At 40.2% G+C, this 15,107-nt stretch overlaps 1 protein-coding gene across 3 annotated transcripts in view; it reads left to right on the top strand.

Moving 5' to 3' along the window:
• The window catches only part of znf423 (zinc finger protein 423), a 219,171-nt gene that overhangs the window by 198,929 nt on the left and 5,135 nt on the right, over window positions 1–15,107 (top strand). For all 3 annotated transcript variants that reach the window (XM_015049205.1, XM_015049204.1, XM_015049203.1), the window contains 2 exons: window positions 493–624; window positions 2,659–2,774. In XM_015049205.1, coding sequence (XP_014904691.1) covers window positions 493–624; window positions 2,659–2,774 — 248 coding nt within the window. The remainder of the gene's footprint in view (window positions 1–492; window positions 625–2,658; window positions 2,775–15,107) is intronic.

Genomic DNA, 15,107 nt, shown 5'->3' with positions numbered 1-15,107 from the left:
TCCAAAACTATTTTCAAACTTGGCCATAAACATGTCTAAAAATACACTGTCATTTTTTAAAAAAAAAGTCAGTTTGTATTATAAGTTAACCACTAGACAGTGGGGTTAGAGTTAGTTTTTTATTTTTAGTTTTCAAATAAAAACAATGTAAATATAAACCTTTTGTACCTCTTGTTTTGTATTTACACTCATATTTAAAGGAGAATATATAGAAACGTTCTTTAGCAAAATAATTAGGCTATAATATGAAAACAACATTTACTAAAACAGCCTAACTTTGTTTCAGTATAAAGAGAAGTGATTCTTTTTATTCATGTTTCTGGTTTTGATGCATATTTTGTGCCCATCTGTGTCTCTGCTGCCGCCTGTTGTCCTGTACGTCAGACATCTGTCCTGAGTGTCGGGTTAATATCCAGAATTGATGTCACATGTTCCGGTTTCCGTGTTTCGGCTGATCTAACCTACGCATGCGTGTCTGTCTCCTATTTGCAGAGGAGGGCATCAATCACGAGTGCAAGCTGTGTAACCAGATGTTCGACTCACCTGCCAAGCTGCTGTGCCACCTGATAGAGCACAGCTTCGAAGGCATGGGCGGTACCTTCAAGTGTCCCGTCTGTTTTACAGGTGAGGCGCACGCCACCACGTTCAAGGACGGACCAAACACACAATACAATCAGAAATATTTCATTTAACTGTGGAAAATATCCCCTGTTTGACTGAGGTCAGAGTTTTATATAAGAAGCTGAAAAGTGTGGCGTGTAGATGTGTTTGCTCTCTTTGAGATAAATCTGATTGGTCACCCTGCCTGGCCACGCCCACCAGGGCTGCCAATCAGTTGTTCATGTCACATCGTACATAGATTAGCATTTTGTTCACACGGAATGTGATTTGATGACAGAAATTTTACTTTTGTTGTTTTACAAATATTTTTGGTGTTTCTAGTTTATTGTTTAAAAATCAAACATTACATGTTAATTAACATTTACATTTAAATGCATGAGACTACAAGGTTAGGTTAATGTGTGCAATATTTAATAGTCATTTAAAAAAGCAAACTCAGACTATTGCACAAAAAAAACTCTTAATGAAGGAGAAAAGTGGGTAATTAAACAATTATTCGGAATTTGTAGTCTAGAATAGTTCAATAATTTTGCCTTTAAGTTGATAAGTTGAAGAGAGTTAGTATGTTTGTGTTTCCTTTTAACTCATGTAAAGCACTTTGAAATGCCTTGTTGCTGAAAATGTGCTATATAAATAAAAATACCTTACCTTAAAGATAGAGCTAAGCTACACTAAGCTAAAACAGACCAATCATATGTAAGTAAATAATTTATTCATATTTTGGCTCATGTTTTGTAACCTGAAACTGCAGTGCATTTAGATGAAAATGCCATCCTCCTACAGTTTATGTGTGTTAAATTCAGATTAGGTCAAACCCGTCAAAGTTTGAGGTTGTTAATTGACTCTGATTAGAAGTGTCTCAAAACATTTTCAGAAACTTTTTGGCTTAATCCAACACAGTTTATTTTGTCTGTGAGGTTAAAGCTGTAAGATGTGGGTTATTACCGCAGGAGGGTGTAATATGTGAGTGCTAACAACGTGAATGTTTTTAATCCACCGGAGAGACTAAATAAATGACCAAATTAGGTGTTCACATTCAGCACTTTTCCTCCCTGCATTAACCCCCCCGCCTCCCGGTTGTTGAGTTTGTCTTGTGTTGTGTCCCCCCGCCCTCCAATGTGAGCAGCCCCCCTCCCCAGGCACAGCAACACTTTAAACTTTAACTGTATTCCTTGGTGGCTCATGAATTAGTAAAATGGGCTCGGCTCCTGTGGGGAGGCTTAATAATTCAGCAGTCTCGGAGTGAAAACCAAAAGTTTACTGAAACAAAAGACGGATGGGGGGGGAAGGGTATAAAACAACACTGGAGCTGGAATTAAAACACAAACAAAAACCAAATAACCGGATGATTAATTGGTAAATATCACGTTCTGCTGACGGTGGTTCTTCCTGCGTTCTCTTTATTCAGATGAGAAAATGCTTCTTCCTCATCAGTTGCCCTCTCTGTTAATTATAATTCCTATTTTAAATTTTACTATCACAGATTTAACCCCTTTATGGCAAGCCATTTTAACATAAAATCTTTTTCCTCTGACTATCTAAAAATGAGTTTTAACTGTCCTGAATGATATTTAAGGTACCTACATTTACATCCTGTTTAAGATATCTTCAATAACATACTTTCAAGCATTGCAAAAACACAAAATCTTAGAGTATTTTTGGCCTAGTTCAAAGTGCAAATATCTTGGCCTATAAAACTAACTTATAAGTAACTTTTCAGCAAGATATAGGAGCTTGTTTTAAGTCAGTAATTCCTTAATATTAATTAAAAGATAGTAGTGGAACAAGACATTTTGCTTATAATATGTGAAAACTGGCAGATTTTTTCATAGTAAAAATGCTCAAATGAAAGTAAAAAGTACAGCATAGTAAAAAAAAACTTACAAAAGTATTTTTTTCCAAAATGTGACTGAGTAAATGTAACTAGTAACAATTAACTAATATGTATAAACCAATGACAGATATCTGGAATGATTTTTTTGTTAAAACGGCTTGCCGTATCACATCAGCGCTTTGCTCTGTTTCTCCTCCTTGCAGTGTTTGTGCAGGCCAACAAGCTGCAGCAGCACATTTTTGCCGTTCACGGTCAGGAGGACAAGATCTACGACTGCTCCCAGTGTCCGCAGAAGTTCTTCTTCCAGACAGAGCTACAGGTAGGATCTGTCACCCGGCCGCCTCCGTCTGCAGGTCGGTCAGGGGAATGTGGGCTGCAGCTGCTTTTCCATTAAACTCTGTAAACTGGAATAATGGAAACACGCCAATTTTTAAAGCACTAGAAAGTGGTGGGTTTTTTGTGCTTTTTTATGTGTTTCTGCTGACAAATACTAAATATTTCAATGTTATATGTTTATTTAATCTGAATAACTTGTATTTCCCTGAAAAAATTAAAGTTTTTCGAAGGCTGACCAAGCAGAACAAATAAAAATGTTCTGATCCAGCAACGTTTAAAACCAGGTTTAGTAGCAATGAGTGGTTTCGACCCACTTTTCTTTCCAGAATTGTTTCCCTTCACTTGCTGCCTTGGAACTATGAAAAATAAATTTACTTTATGAAAACGCTCATTTTTTTTAAAAAAGTTTTTCAGTAGTGTCAAAATAGATGTATTTCACAAAACTGCAATGGAAACACTTTTTCCCATCATGTGATCAACAAGCGGATGTTGCTGTTAGTGAAAGCGATAAAGACGACGACAGGAAGTGCTGGGAGGATGATGGTTTGTTTTCCCAGAGCTCACGGCATCACAGTTGGACTGAAAGTTGCATTAAAGGTTCATCGAAATTGTAAACGCTGCATTATTCTGTAATTAATGCAGAGTTATTTAGTGCAACTTTTAAACCAAAGTTGCGCTAAAAGTCCATTTAACTTGTGAACTTTGCATTTTTGGAAAATGATGACACTTTTAGTGCAAAGTTCCCTTAAAACTTTGCATTAAAAGTGTTGTTTACTGAATGACAGCAATCAAACATTCATGAAAACTTCTTCATGTTTGACAGTCAGTCTTCTTCACAACCCTTTAAGTAAAGATTTACTATTTCATAGCAGTTTACATCCGTCGCTGCCAGGTTTTTTAATGACTTATTGCGTGAACAAGCTTATTCACATGTGATTTTAATTTAATTTCTTATTTAATGGAAACACTGCAATTTGCTTCTTTTTTTTTTTTACATTAGCAGAGTTTAGACAAAGATTTGCTCACATTCATAATGGAAACCCAGGTAGTGTGACCAAGGACACTCCATGGCTGAGGAATCTGATCCAGCTCAAACTCCAGGCCACTTCTGCAATCACTCTGCCTTTTCTGCCCGTTTTCCACCCCTCTCTCCGTCTCTCCTCATGAGGTCCTGGTAGGGTTCTGGCAGGCTTTGGATCGTTATGATTTAGACTCATAAGTGGATATAAGTCACACTAGAGTAGGTCCTTAGCCAGCTGCAGTCGGCTCGGTGGTGATGTAAACCTTCCTCTGCAGATCCTTTGGTCTTCAGGAACCTGAGAGGTGAAGGTCAGAGAGTCGCTTCATTCTGCAGATTTACTGCAGCGTCGTAAACTTTTCTCACTATAAGATTTAAGCACTTATCAAGAAGATTTCAAACTTCAGCAGCGCAGAGAAGATAAAATAATATAATATTAATAATTAACCAGAAGGTTGTTTTTCATTGGTTGTCCGATGCTAAAAAGCAAAACAGTCAGTCAAGTTTATTTGTGTAGCACATTTCAGGAAGAAAGCTTTTCAAACAGCTTTACATCATAAAAGCACAAAAATCAACAATTTCACATTACATTTTGTGAAATGCCATCATTACATATCAAAATGTTGGTCAGTGTTTCATTTATTATAGCTCAGTGTTTCAGCTGTTTTCCAGTTTTCCAGAAGTTTGTTCCAGATTTGTGGTGCATAGAAGCTGAATGCTGCTTCTCTGTGTTTGGTTCTGGTTCTGGATGCAGAAAAGCTGTTGTGTGATTTATAAACCACCAGCAGTGTTTTAAAGTTTGTTGGACTCTAGATGCTGTGATGTGCTCCATCTTCCTGGTTTTAGTCAGAACGCCAGCAGCAGCGTTCTGGATCTGATGGGGTTTTTAGTCAATCAGTTGCATTGGTTGCAGTAATCAATGCGACTAAAGCATGAATGAGTTTCTCTAATGCTTATTGCATTAGTCCTCTAATCCTGGAAATGTTCTTCAGGTAATAAAACTTGAAGAACATTGTTAGTGCAACTTTTAGTACAAGTTTGCATTGAAAGTGTCATTATTTACCGATCAATGAAAAGTTGATAATTTGTTGTTGTGACTCGTGTGAAGTGGAAAGAGTGTTTCCACTGCAGTTTTGTGAAATATTTCTGTTTTGACTGCTGAAAAACTTTTTAACAAAAATGTGAGTGTTTCCATGAAGCACATTTATTTTTTGTAATTCCCATTTGTGTGATGGGAATTACAAAACTATACAAACAAAGTTAAAATGACTTAAATACTAAAATTTTACATGTATTAAAAAATTCAAAACAAACAATTACCAAACAGGGAAACAATTATCAGAAGTAATTAAATTTAACACCGGACTACCAGGTGGGAAAGCACTGCATGCAAAAAGCTTCAAATCCCATTTTTTCCAGTTATGCGATCCATACCAGATTTTTAGAATAGTCTGAAAAACACAGATCTGATTTTGTTTGAAGTTTACGTTCCCAAAGCGTTCTGGGTGAAGAAAGTGGGGAAAAAGAGAATAATTATTGAAAGCTAATAATGTATAACAGCTGTAGTGATGATGTGGTGGCCAGCTAGGCCTCCCGTCCCCCCGAAGAGAAAGCCACTCAGTCAGGCACATAAAGCGGAGGTGATGTAGTGCCAGAGGTGGTGGGCATATGGCCGGCCAGGCCATTTAGCAGCAGGGCGACCGCCGGACCCTGTCGGTTAATGTCCACACACACACACTCCGGATAACCTCCATCACGGCTCTCTCCTGCCGTCTGACCCAGCCCTGAGGAAAACCATGAATCATTTTTGTTGAACTGACGAGAGATCCTCAGAACGTCCTGAAGATCATCTTTAAACGGGAAGAAACGCGTCCAAAAGTTTGGAAAGATCATAATCCAGCTTTGGATGGTATCATTTTCAGCCGTCTGTCTGTCTGCAGGTATGGTAATCGATGCCTCTTTGAGTGAATAATCATCATACTCAAAAGCTGCAGGAAAAGGATCAAAAATGCAAAAAACAAAGTCCTGACGACTCACATTTGTCTCTGCTAATCCGCTATTAGGTGCGTTAGCTAAGTCAATAAATTTTGCGCACTTTGCTTCCCTGAAATTTATTTTTCCTGGCAAATTCTAAAACGCTACTTTATTTGACTGTTTTGTAAACTTTTAGATTAATAAAGTTTGACATCTGTGTTGAAGTCGACTGTTATTAAATCTTCAAGTAAGTTTGAAAAGGTCATATTCCAGCTGCAGATGGTATCCTTTTTGTTATTGTTATTGGTTGTGCAGGAGGCTCCACTTCTGCTTTTCAAAGATGTATGGATGTATAATTGTGCATCTGTTTACAACCATTTTCACATCCATGTCTACAGTATAGAGGCACAGAGGGCAGCGAACATTAAGATCAACAGAAAACATTTTTTTCTTGTTTTTAATGCGTCGTTTTCAGCCGCTTCAGTCTGACTGCAGCGATTTCCCAGCATCCATCGTTACTCTCCAGTCTTGGCCCAAACGTGTGTGTGCATCGGTGTGTGTGTGTGTGAAAACCTTCAGCTGGAGCCTGACCTGCCGCGCTCCACCGCCCCATGGGAGGGCGCTCTAAGTGGGCTAGACTGAGAGGCCGACCGGGGGAGATGGAGAGCCTCGGCTGTGGAGGTTAACGCGGGTGTTACTGCGTGTGTGTGCACATCTGCCAGAGAGTGGAATGGGCTAATTTGTGTGTGTGTGCCTTAATGAGGTAGGGATGGATGGAAGGCGGTGGCTTGGCCGGCCAGGAAAGGCTCTGGCCTCTTTTGGGCCGTATGATGTCCAGCTCAGAAACGCGGCGGCGCCACCCGGGGGTGTCAGCAGGCGGGACGTATCCCTTCCTCCCTCCTGGTTTCGCTCCTTCAGCCCCACTTACACACACACTCCTCTCCATCACGGCTCCTGCCACAGTTTTCACTTCCTCCCTCTTCCTGTCTGACTCCCCCCCGCCGTCCCAGAAGATCCAGCCCCTATGCATATTTTAGCCCCTCTCCTCTCTTCCTCTCTTCTGTGCCTCTCCCCAGCGTCCCATAAATAGTGCAGACGTAAGCTGGTAAATAAGAGATGTTTTTGCTCTGTGTGTGTGTGTGCGCGTGTGTGTGTGTGTAAATAAGAGATGCTGTGGCCCTGATCACTGACGTCCTCCTGGATCGCTCTCTTTCTCTCTCTCCAGCTTCACAGTCGACTCAGTTTTAGTTTTGCTCTCTTCTCTTTGTTTATTTCAGCTGCAAATATCAGAACTCCAACAACAGTTTTCACATCAGAAGCAAACAGCAAGCTGCTAACCATAGTTGCTTCTGGTTTAGCATAATTAGTTTATAGTATGTATATACACTCATATATATATATATATTCCAGACCACTCAAAGACCTTAAACTGGAGGCTCACTCACCCAGTGACTCTCACACATTCATACATCGATTCAATACGCAGATGTAACATTGAGATTAAGCTGTTTTAGGGCCTCTTGCCACTTTTAATATAAATAATTTGCTGCTGGCCACACCCCGCAACTCAATGTTTACACTCACAACTGAAAGTATCTGCAAACAGATGTGCAATTATGCAACCATACAACATTGAAAAGCAGAAGTGGAGTGTAATGTGCAGCCAACAGGAATTGGTTTCCAGGTGGAAAGTCAACAGCAAAACGCTTGTCTTTTCCAGCAGCCATTGTACAGCAGTAAAACCAGCTGACCAAACATGCTGGCGCTCCCCTTGGGTTGCTAGGCAACGGGTGGAACTCTGCTGGGGTTGCTAGGTAACGGGTTACATTCAGAAGGTTTTTGAAGTGGCTCATTTTTCAGACACCAAAAAATATTAGCTTATTGTCCAAAAACAGCTTGGTGGGTTTTTTTCTAAGCGCTTCGGATATTTTTAGAAACATTTGAGATCCGAATTTTAATTTTGCTTTATAGGTTGCTTTGAGGAATTCATACAGAAGCCATTAACTGTAGCAAAGGAAGATTTTGCTGTAAGAAAATAGTTTCATGTTTTTATTTTTAATTTAACCAAAGGTTGGATTTGTCTAAATATTCCAGCAGGAGCTGTACGTCTGTACCAGGAGATTACTAACACTGTACGATTTATGTTTAAACTTTATCAAAAAATATCAAATTAATCAAAAGACAGTGTGGAATTGAACCCTGTTACTTGATGGGTTTGATTAAATTCTGTGTTGACAAGATGTTCAATATTCATGTGTCCATTATTCACATTCTCTGACAGTTTCACTTCCTTCCCAAGCCTCCAGGAGGCGCAATACTGCAGCTTCTCCCCCATAACTCATCTCCTGGTCTCTGCACCTGTTGTTTTTTGATACTTCCAACATTTGTTGCTTTATTTCAAGCCATATAAAAGAAAAAAAATGCATATTATGAGCTTTAGTAGGTGAAAAGTGTGTAAATATATACACAGATACATACAGTAAGAACAAAACATTGTCTGAGTCATCAAATTCATGTATTATATAATAATACTGCAATAAGAACACATTTAGCTCGAAACAAAGTGGGAAGAAGACAAACTTCTTTACTTATTTATTCATATATCTATAATTACGTACTTTGAAATGTAGCAATTTGTGCTGTTTTTACCACTACGTCACTCCTACCATCATTACCAAATTAATATTTTAAGTATTTGCTATAAAGAGCAATATGATTTTCCTCTCCTCTTTCTGTTCTCTGATGTTTTAAAGTTTCTGTCACAAACATCAGGTTTTCCTGAATTAATCAAACCTGTCATGGAAAATCCTGAAAATGTTCATTCCAGCAGCTCTTGGTTGCTTCGTTTCCGGATGTTTTTACGAAACGAGCTTCGTTTAAATAATCCCGTCTCTGTCTGACTCTGAGCCTCTCCCTCTAACTGAATTATGGAAATGTGTGTGTGTGTGTGTGTGTGTGTGTGTGTGTGTGTGTGTGTGTGTGTGTCTGAACTGGGAAATAAGGTTTAGGTGTGTGTGGAGTCGCAGTGTGTACCCTCTGATCCGTGCATCCCTCGGCTCTGTGTGTGTGTGAATTTGATCCGTAGATCCCTGCGGCGTTCCAGGGGAGCGTGCTCAGCTGCCCCACTGCTCTCTGGGAAACGCTGTGTTATTAGAGCAGGGACCTGGGACTCACACACACACACACACACACACACTCACACACACACACACATACATATTTTTACCTCTCTCAATCCCCAGATCTTTTTTTTTTGTTTTCCATCAGGGAGAAGAAACAGAAAGATGTTCCAAACAAAAGATCCACTCTGCTACGATTCTGCTGAAAACATTCGTTGTTGTTAAACTATGAAGAATCAATCAACGAATCAATAACTGGGTTTGATTATTAGTGTGTGAAGAAACGCTATCCAGACTCTGTTTGCAAATAAATCACTTAATTTAATGTAAAAGTTAAGATCATTCCCAACACAGAAGACATTTAGTTATTTTATATTAAATTAAATTAGTTTAAAAAAAAACATTGCATAGCTTTTCTTATCATTCTGACGATCAAATGAAACATTTAGATCAGATTTAAAAATATTTATATATATATTGTCATCTTTATTTCATTATTTTGAACTAAACATTAAAAAATTGAAGTAAAAATAAATTTCTTTAAATGTTTTCTTGTGCTTCTATTTTTGATTAAGCATTTTTTATTTCAGCTTTATTACCTGCAAATTAAATATACGTATGTTAGGAATTTTAATGTAATTTTTGTCATTTATTTTATTTTATTTCTTTATCAATTGAGTTAGTAAATTAGTTCTTTTCTTTTTGTTTATAATTTTGTTTGTGTATTTCTGTTTATTTATGCTATCTTAGACTGATATAATTGATATAAATTATTTTCAAAAATATTTATTTATCCAATCGTGTAATTTAAGAAAAATATTTACTTTTTTACTTATTATTATTCTAAGTATTGTTGAAATGAGTTACTTTTAATGGTTAGTTGGTCATTAGAAAAACACTGACGTGTGATAAATATATTTTCTCATCCTTTCCTTCTAACCTGAGTTGGTTGTTCTGGTTTTTCTACATTTTTTTGGATTTTCCTGAAGCTCCGGTCTCTTCCAGGGAACAGCTTCATGGAAGACAAACTAAAGGAAATGTGTAAAACAAAGCTCCGGACTAAAGAAGCGTCTTCCTCCTGCTCCGCTGAGCCTCGGTTTCCATCTTTCTGCCAGGTTCCTGTGGATCGTGAAGAATAAATAAACATGTCCGCCTCACAGGGAATTGGTTTTGTGCCGTTATGACAGCGACATGGAAAGCCGGCACGCTCCGCTGCTTCCCCTGAACACATCTCTAACCTCTGGAACGCCGAACTTTAAAATGCTTTATTGTTTTATCCCACATCTCCTCAGCCGTTCCCTGGAATATTTTCCCCTCAGGTTTGTTTCTGCGCAGGTATTCCTGCTGGAAGTGAGGTCACTTCCTGGTTCGGAGCGCGGACGTCTGCCTGGCCGCCGATGTTTTCGTTTGCTCGTTTCCGTCACGCTGAGAGTGAGAGTGTATTTTTGGTCGTGTTTACCGTTCCGGGCCTGGCTGGTTGGGCCAGGAGCTGCAGGAGAGGGAAGTCCCTCAGGGGGGCAGAGAGGGAGGGGGCGGCCCAAACAGGATGCGGTCGGAGAGGTCACGGGGTCGTCACCTGCCCAATTTCATATGCTGGGAATGTCAGAAATATGCATTTTGTTTATGAAAGAAACTAAGAGATTAGGAATTAAAACCATCGGTTAATGAATTAATCTAAAGGTGATCGTTTCATTGATATTCGGCCATTTTCTTAAAATCCTCCATTTTTTTCTTATATTTAGAGGATCAGCAGCGTTCCATGACTTGCTGAATTAAAATATATACATACAACGATTTTTTGCGTCAGATGTTTTTCTCATAATCACAGAATTCTGACTTTTTCCTCATAATTCTGACTTCAGTTTTGACTTTTATTTCTCAGAATTCTGACTTCAACTTCCAACATTTTGACCAAATTCTCATGATTAAAACTTTTCTCTGGTGTTTTTCTCAGATCTCTGACTTTTCATCTCTTAACATTAAAAAAGTCAGAATTCTGAGATTAGAGTCATAATTTCAGTGGCTCTAATCCTGTTTTGTAAAAATACTGACTGAATAAACGGAAAGTTTTTGGTGTTTTTTCACATTTTGAAACTTAAAAACTAGAAGATGAACAGAATGAAACCTGTGAAAGACTTCATCCTCCATGAACAGCCATCTTTGTTTCTCTTACAACTGGCTCCACTTAAAGATGACCAGCGGCGCCCTCAGCTGGATGGAGGCCAAACTACAACATTAAGAGAAGATCTAAGCGGACATTATTAGTTAATTAGTTGGAACTAATGTTAATATAATAAACTATTAATTGATACGACTATGTATTGGTGCCACGCTAAGTAAAAAAAAATAAATTACGAGAATAGTCAGTATAATGACTTTATTCTCATAATATGACTTTATTCTTATATTATTTTTACTTTTTGCCTGTACAACTTTATTCTTGTAATACTTGGAATTTATTTTCGTAATATTATGACTTTATTCTTGTAATTTTATTTTTTTCTTAGCATAGCTCTAATACTTCATCATAAATTGCCAATTAATTGTAAGTCGATCAGTAGTTTGCGTGGCGATAAGGAGCTCATCGGAAGCGAAGGCAGACAGAGACGGATGGCGGAGCCGGGGATCCATCGAGCGCTGCGTTTATTTTTGACCTGCTCCCAAGGCGGCTTCCTGTCCTGGGCGGGTGGGGCTGAAGGGCGCCAGGGAGCGGCGGAAGAGGACGAAGACGGCCCATCTGCCGGCTCCAGACGCTGCTGCAAACGCTTAAAAGTGGTGCTGGAAGAGCTTCAACTTGGAGCTAAAAATAAAGCGAAACTCTTGGAAAACCACAGGGGCGACTGAGGTGATCCTCCGTGCGGCGTTGAAGAAACCCACACACGTATCTGACATAGATTCCTGCGCTGACAGACGGTCCGCTGAAAGGTGGACCCGCCACACACGGACACACCAACGGCATCGCTTCCCCTTCCTGTTTCTAAAACAGACCTGGCACCTGAGAACAGACCTGATTTAAGGTCTGGTTGCATCATTACGGAGCAGCAAATCAGATTCCAGCAGCGGTCCCCATGCAAACAGATACCTGTGTGATACCTGCATGCACAAACACACAGCAGCACATTAAAGGTGACAGAGCAGAATGGATTTTTTCTCATCCTTCTTTCTGCCGCTCCTCCTGGGATTCGCTGTGTCTGTGTCCGGTTCTGTTTTATGTGAATCTGGTCACATATCTGTTCATGTTTTCGTTTTGGGGGGGGCGGACTGCGACAGGGCCATATTTCCCATGAGCCCGCGGCTCTGCAGGCTTTAGCCTCGCTCTCTCTAAGCACTTTAGGAACAACAATAGCAGGCCTGGAACGGGTCGACTGTTTCCTGCTGCAGCCTGCAGGTTTTCAGCAGGAATCATGGTGAAATGAAAACCCAAACCACAAACCAGGTGCTTCATTCATGCTCATTTGTTTTAGAGTGGGGAACGTAGCAGAAAATGATTCACTTATTTTACCTCCCTGCTCGTCTCACTCATGGTTCACATCTGATGGTCCAGCAGACTCGGTTTGATTGGGGAACAAAACTGCATCGTTTGTTACATTTTCTGTGTCAAACCAACCAAACCAACTGAAAACCTGAAAAAATAATTTAGTCTTCATAAAAATAAAGACTAAATTAGGAGTGTACGGATTTGTTGGTGCCGATTTCCTTAATTTTGGAGGTTGTGATCGGCCGATAGTTGCAGCCAATTTTCTCCACTGATCTTATCACCCCAGAGGTCAAAGGTCTGCTGTCCTTCTGCCCGTCAGTGAGTTTGTCCAACACACCGGCCCACCAGGTCATGTCTGTTTTCAGATGACAATATTTACCAACTCAGCAACTGTCTTATTATATTGAGCAACATTTCAGACAAAAGAAATTGGTATTGGCTTAAGATGGAATTGCCAGGTCAGGTTTTTTAAACATTGTCAATTGGTGATTTGCAACCGGAGCACCCCTAGAATAAATATCTCCAACAGTTCTTACAATATTTAAAGAAATGAGGACTGCATTGATGTTTCAGCAGAGCATTGTGTGGAAGAGATGCCACACTCTAACAGACTCACACTGATCGATTTCTCTGCCTAATCAATACTGAGCCCTAAGAACCACAGAACCAATTCTGTGATTGTGTTTCTGTGACGTAATTGGTCCAGCGTACCGTCATTCCTCCCTCCTGGACTATTCCCAGTCCACCAAACCTCTCCACCTTTTTCTTTGGTTTCACTCGCAGATGATTTTCTCCTGCCTCATCTAAAACAGAATGAGCCTGACCTCTTCTGGCTGCCAGAGGAACTGCATAAAGCTGAGGCAGAGGATGGGTGAAAGCGATGAAGAGGAGTGTTTTCCATCATAATGGGGTCAGCGGCCCCCAGTGAGATCTCCCCGCTCGCTGCAGAGGCCTCCGCAAGGAGAGGACACTTCCTCCTCACCGGCCCGTTGCTTATTCTGCTCATTTGCTGCCGTATTTCTGCCACAGCCTGCATGTTGCTCTCCTGTGGGGTGGGGGGCATTAATACTCTTTACTTTCCTCTGGATGGACAAGTTCAGCCTCTAAAGCCTCGCCACAAACGCACCAAAGGGCTCAACCAAACATGCACGGCTAGATAAGCGCCCGTAGAAAGACAAATAAGTCTTTATCGAGCCCAAACCACGTTTAATCCGTTCCATTCCTGCCCCATCCGCTCCAGTCTGCTCATCCCTCCATCCGCCCCGTTTTCTCTCCTATCCACTTCTGTTGTTTTTTTCTTCCTGATCGGAGAGAAGCAGCGATTAATCTGAGAAAGCTGCTCTTAGTGGTGAGGAGGGGCGGCGTTGATTGGGGAAGAGCTCGCTGGGAATTGTGTGTGTTTGTGAGGAAGCAGAGAGGATTTCTGTGGGAATTGGTCTTTGTGTGCGACACAGACAGAAAGAGAGAGATTCTTAGGAGGTGTTTTCGTCTGGAGAAAGCTTTGCCATCTGGGGAGAATCGCAGAGGAAATATCTCCACACATTCCCAAAGAAATCCCTCCAACCATCTCCCCATCCTCCTGCTTTAGATGTAATGCTATCGCTAACTTCTGAACCGGCAAATCCAGATTATCCTGAGTTCAGTTCCCATCTGAAGCTGATGCAGAGCAGCCACATGACACACCCGTTTCAAAACCTTCAGATTTTACTGTTTTATTCACTTAAAGGGGAACTAATATGCAAAACTCACATTTTGCACATTTTTGTACTTCCATTTGGGTCTTGGCTGCTTCTAAAAAAAGAAAACACCCAGCCGGTTTTTTTTACAATAATTTCAAGTTTTTTGGTGTCTTGAAAATGAGCCGTTTCAAAAACCTTTTCATTAACAAACAGAGGGCACTGCCCCGTTACCTAGCAACCTCAGCGGAGTTCCGCCCGTCTCCTAGCAACCCAAGCTGAGCACCATTTGGTTTGTACAATGGAAAAGACAAGTGTTTTGTTGTTGACTTACCTTCCAGAAATCGCTTCAGTGCATTCTTGTTGATTGTGTAGGAGGCTCCACTTCTGCTTTTCAATGTCGCATTTGTTTTCAGCCATTTTCTTGTGCTAGCGAAAACGTTGAGTTGGGGGCGTGGTCAGCAGCAGTTTCTCTGGATGAAAAGTGACAGTTCAAAATAGGCAGAACTGAGCAGGATAAAATGTCATTGTCTAAGAATTATTTTACAAAATCCTACTAATATGTTTTATGCAGACCATAGATCTATCCTAACCTGTTTATGGAAGCATAAGTTTTAATCCTACGTTCACATTCAGCTGATTTTTTTCCACCCTGTGTTGATTTAAAATAAAACTCGTTGTAAATCTCTGCAGCGTTTTACCTGGAGACCCTCCATCAGTTTCTGTTTGTGCTCTCGCTGCTGATCTGAATTTTAATTTTTTTAAAAGATGGACCTTTTTTTTTCATTGTAATCAAGTGTTGATGCTCTGATGCCTTTGGAGAGATGTGAGTGAAGGCGTCTCAGAGGTGCCGAGATGCTTTCTGTAAAATATTAATCACAAAATGGAAAGACACGAGGGTCTACCACATCTGAATAAACACGCCGGGATTCCATCGAGGTTCTGACGGAAACAACGGAAACCAAAACACAAAAACAGATTAAATCCATGCTGCTTCAGACTGGCCTTTTTTGAGTCTGCATACTCCAGTTAACGATTAATCAATCACTAA

Source organism: Poecilia latipinna, unplaced genomic scaffold (assembly GCF_001443285.1).
Source record: "Poecilia latipinna isolate Pla-1442-1.1 unplaced genomic scaffold, P_latipinna-1.0 Scaffold933, whole genome shotgun sequence".
Classification (NCBI taxonomy): Eukaryota; Metazoa; Chordata; class Actinopteri; order Cyprinodontiformes; family Poeciliidae; genus Poecilia; species Poecilia latipinna.
Note: the sequence above shows the minus strand (reverse complement) of the source record. Positions and strands in the feature narration are given on the sequence as shown.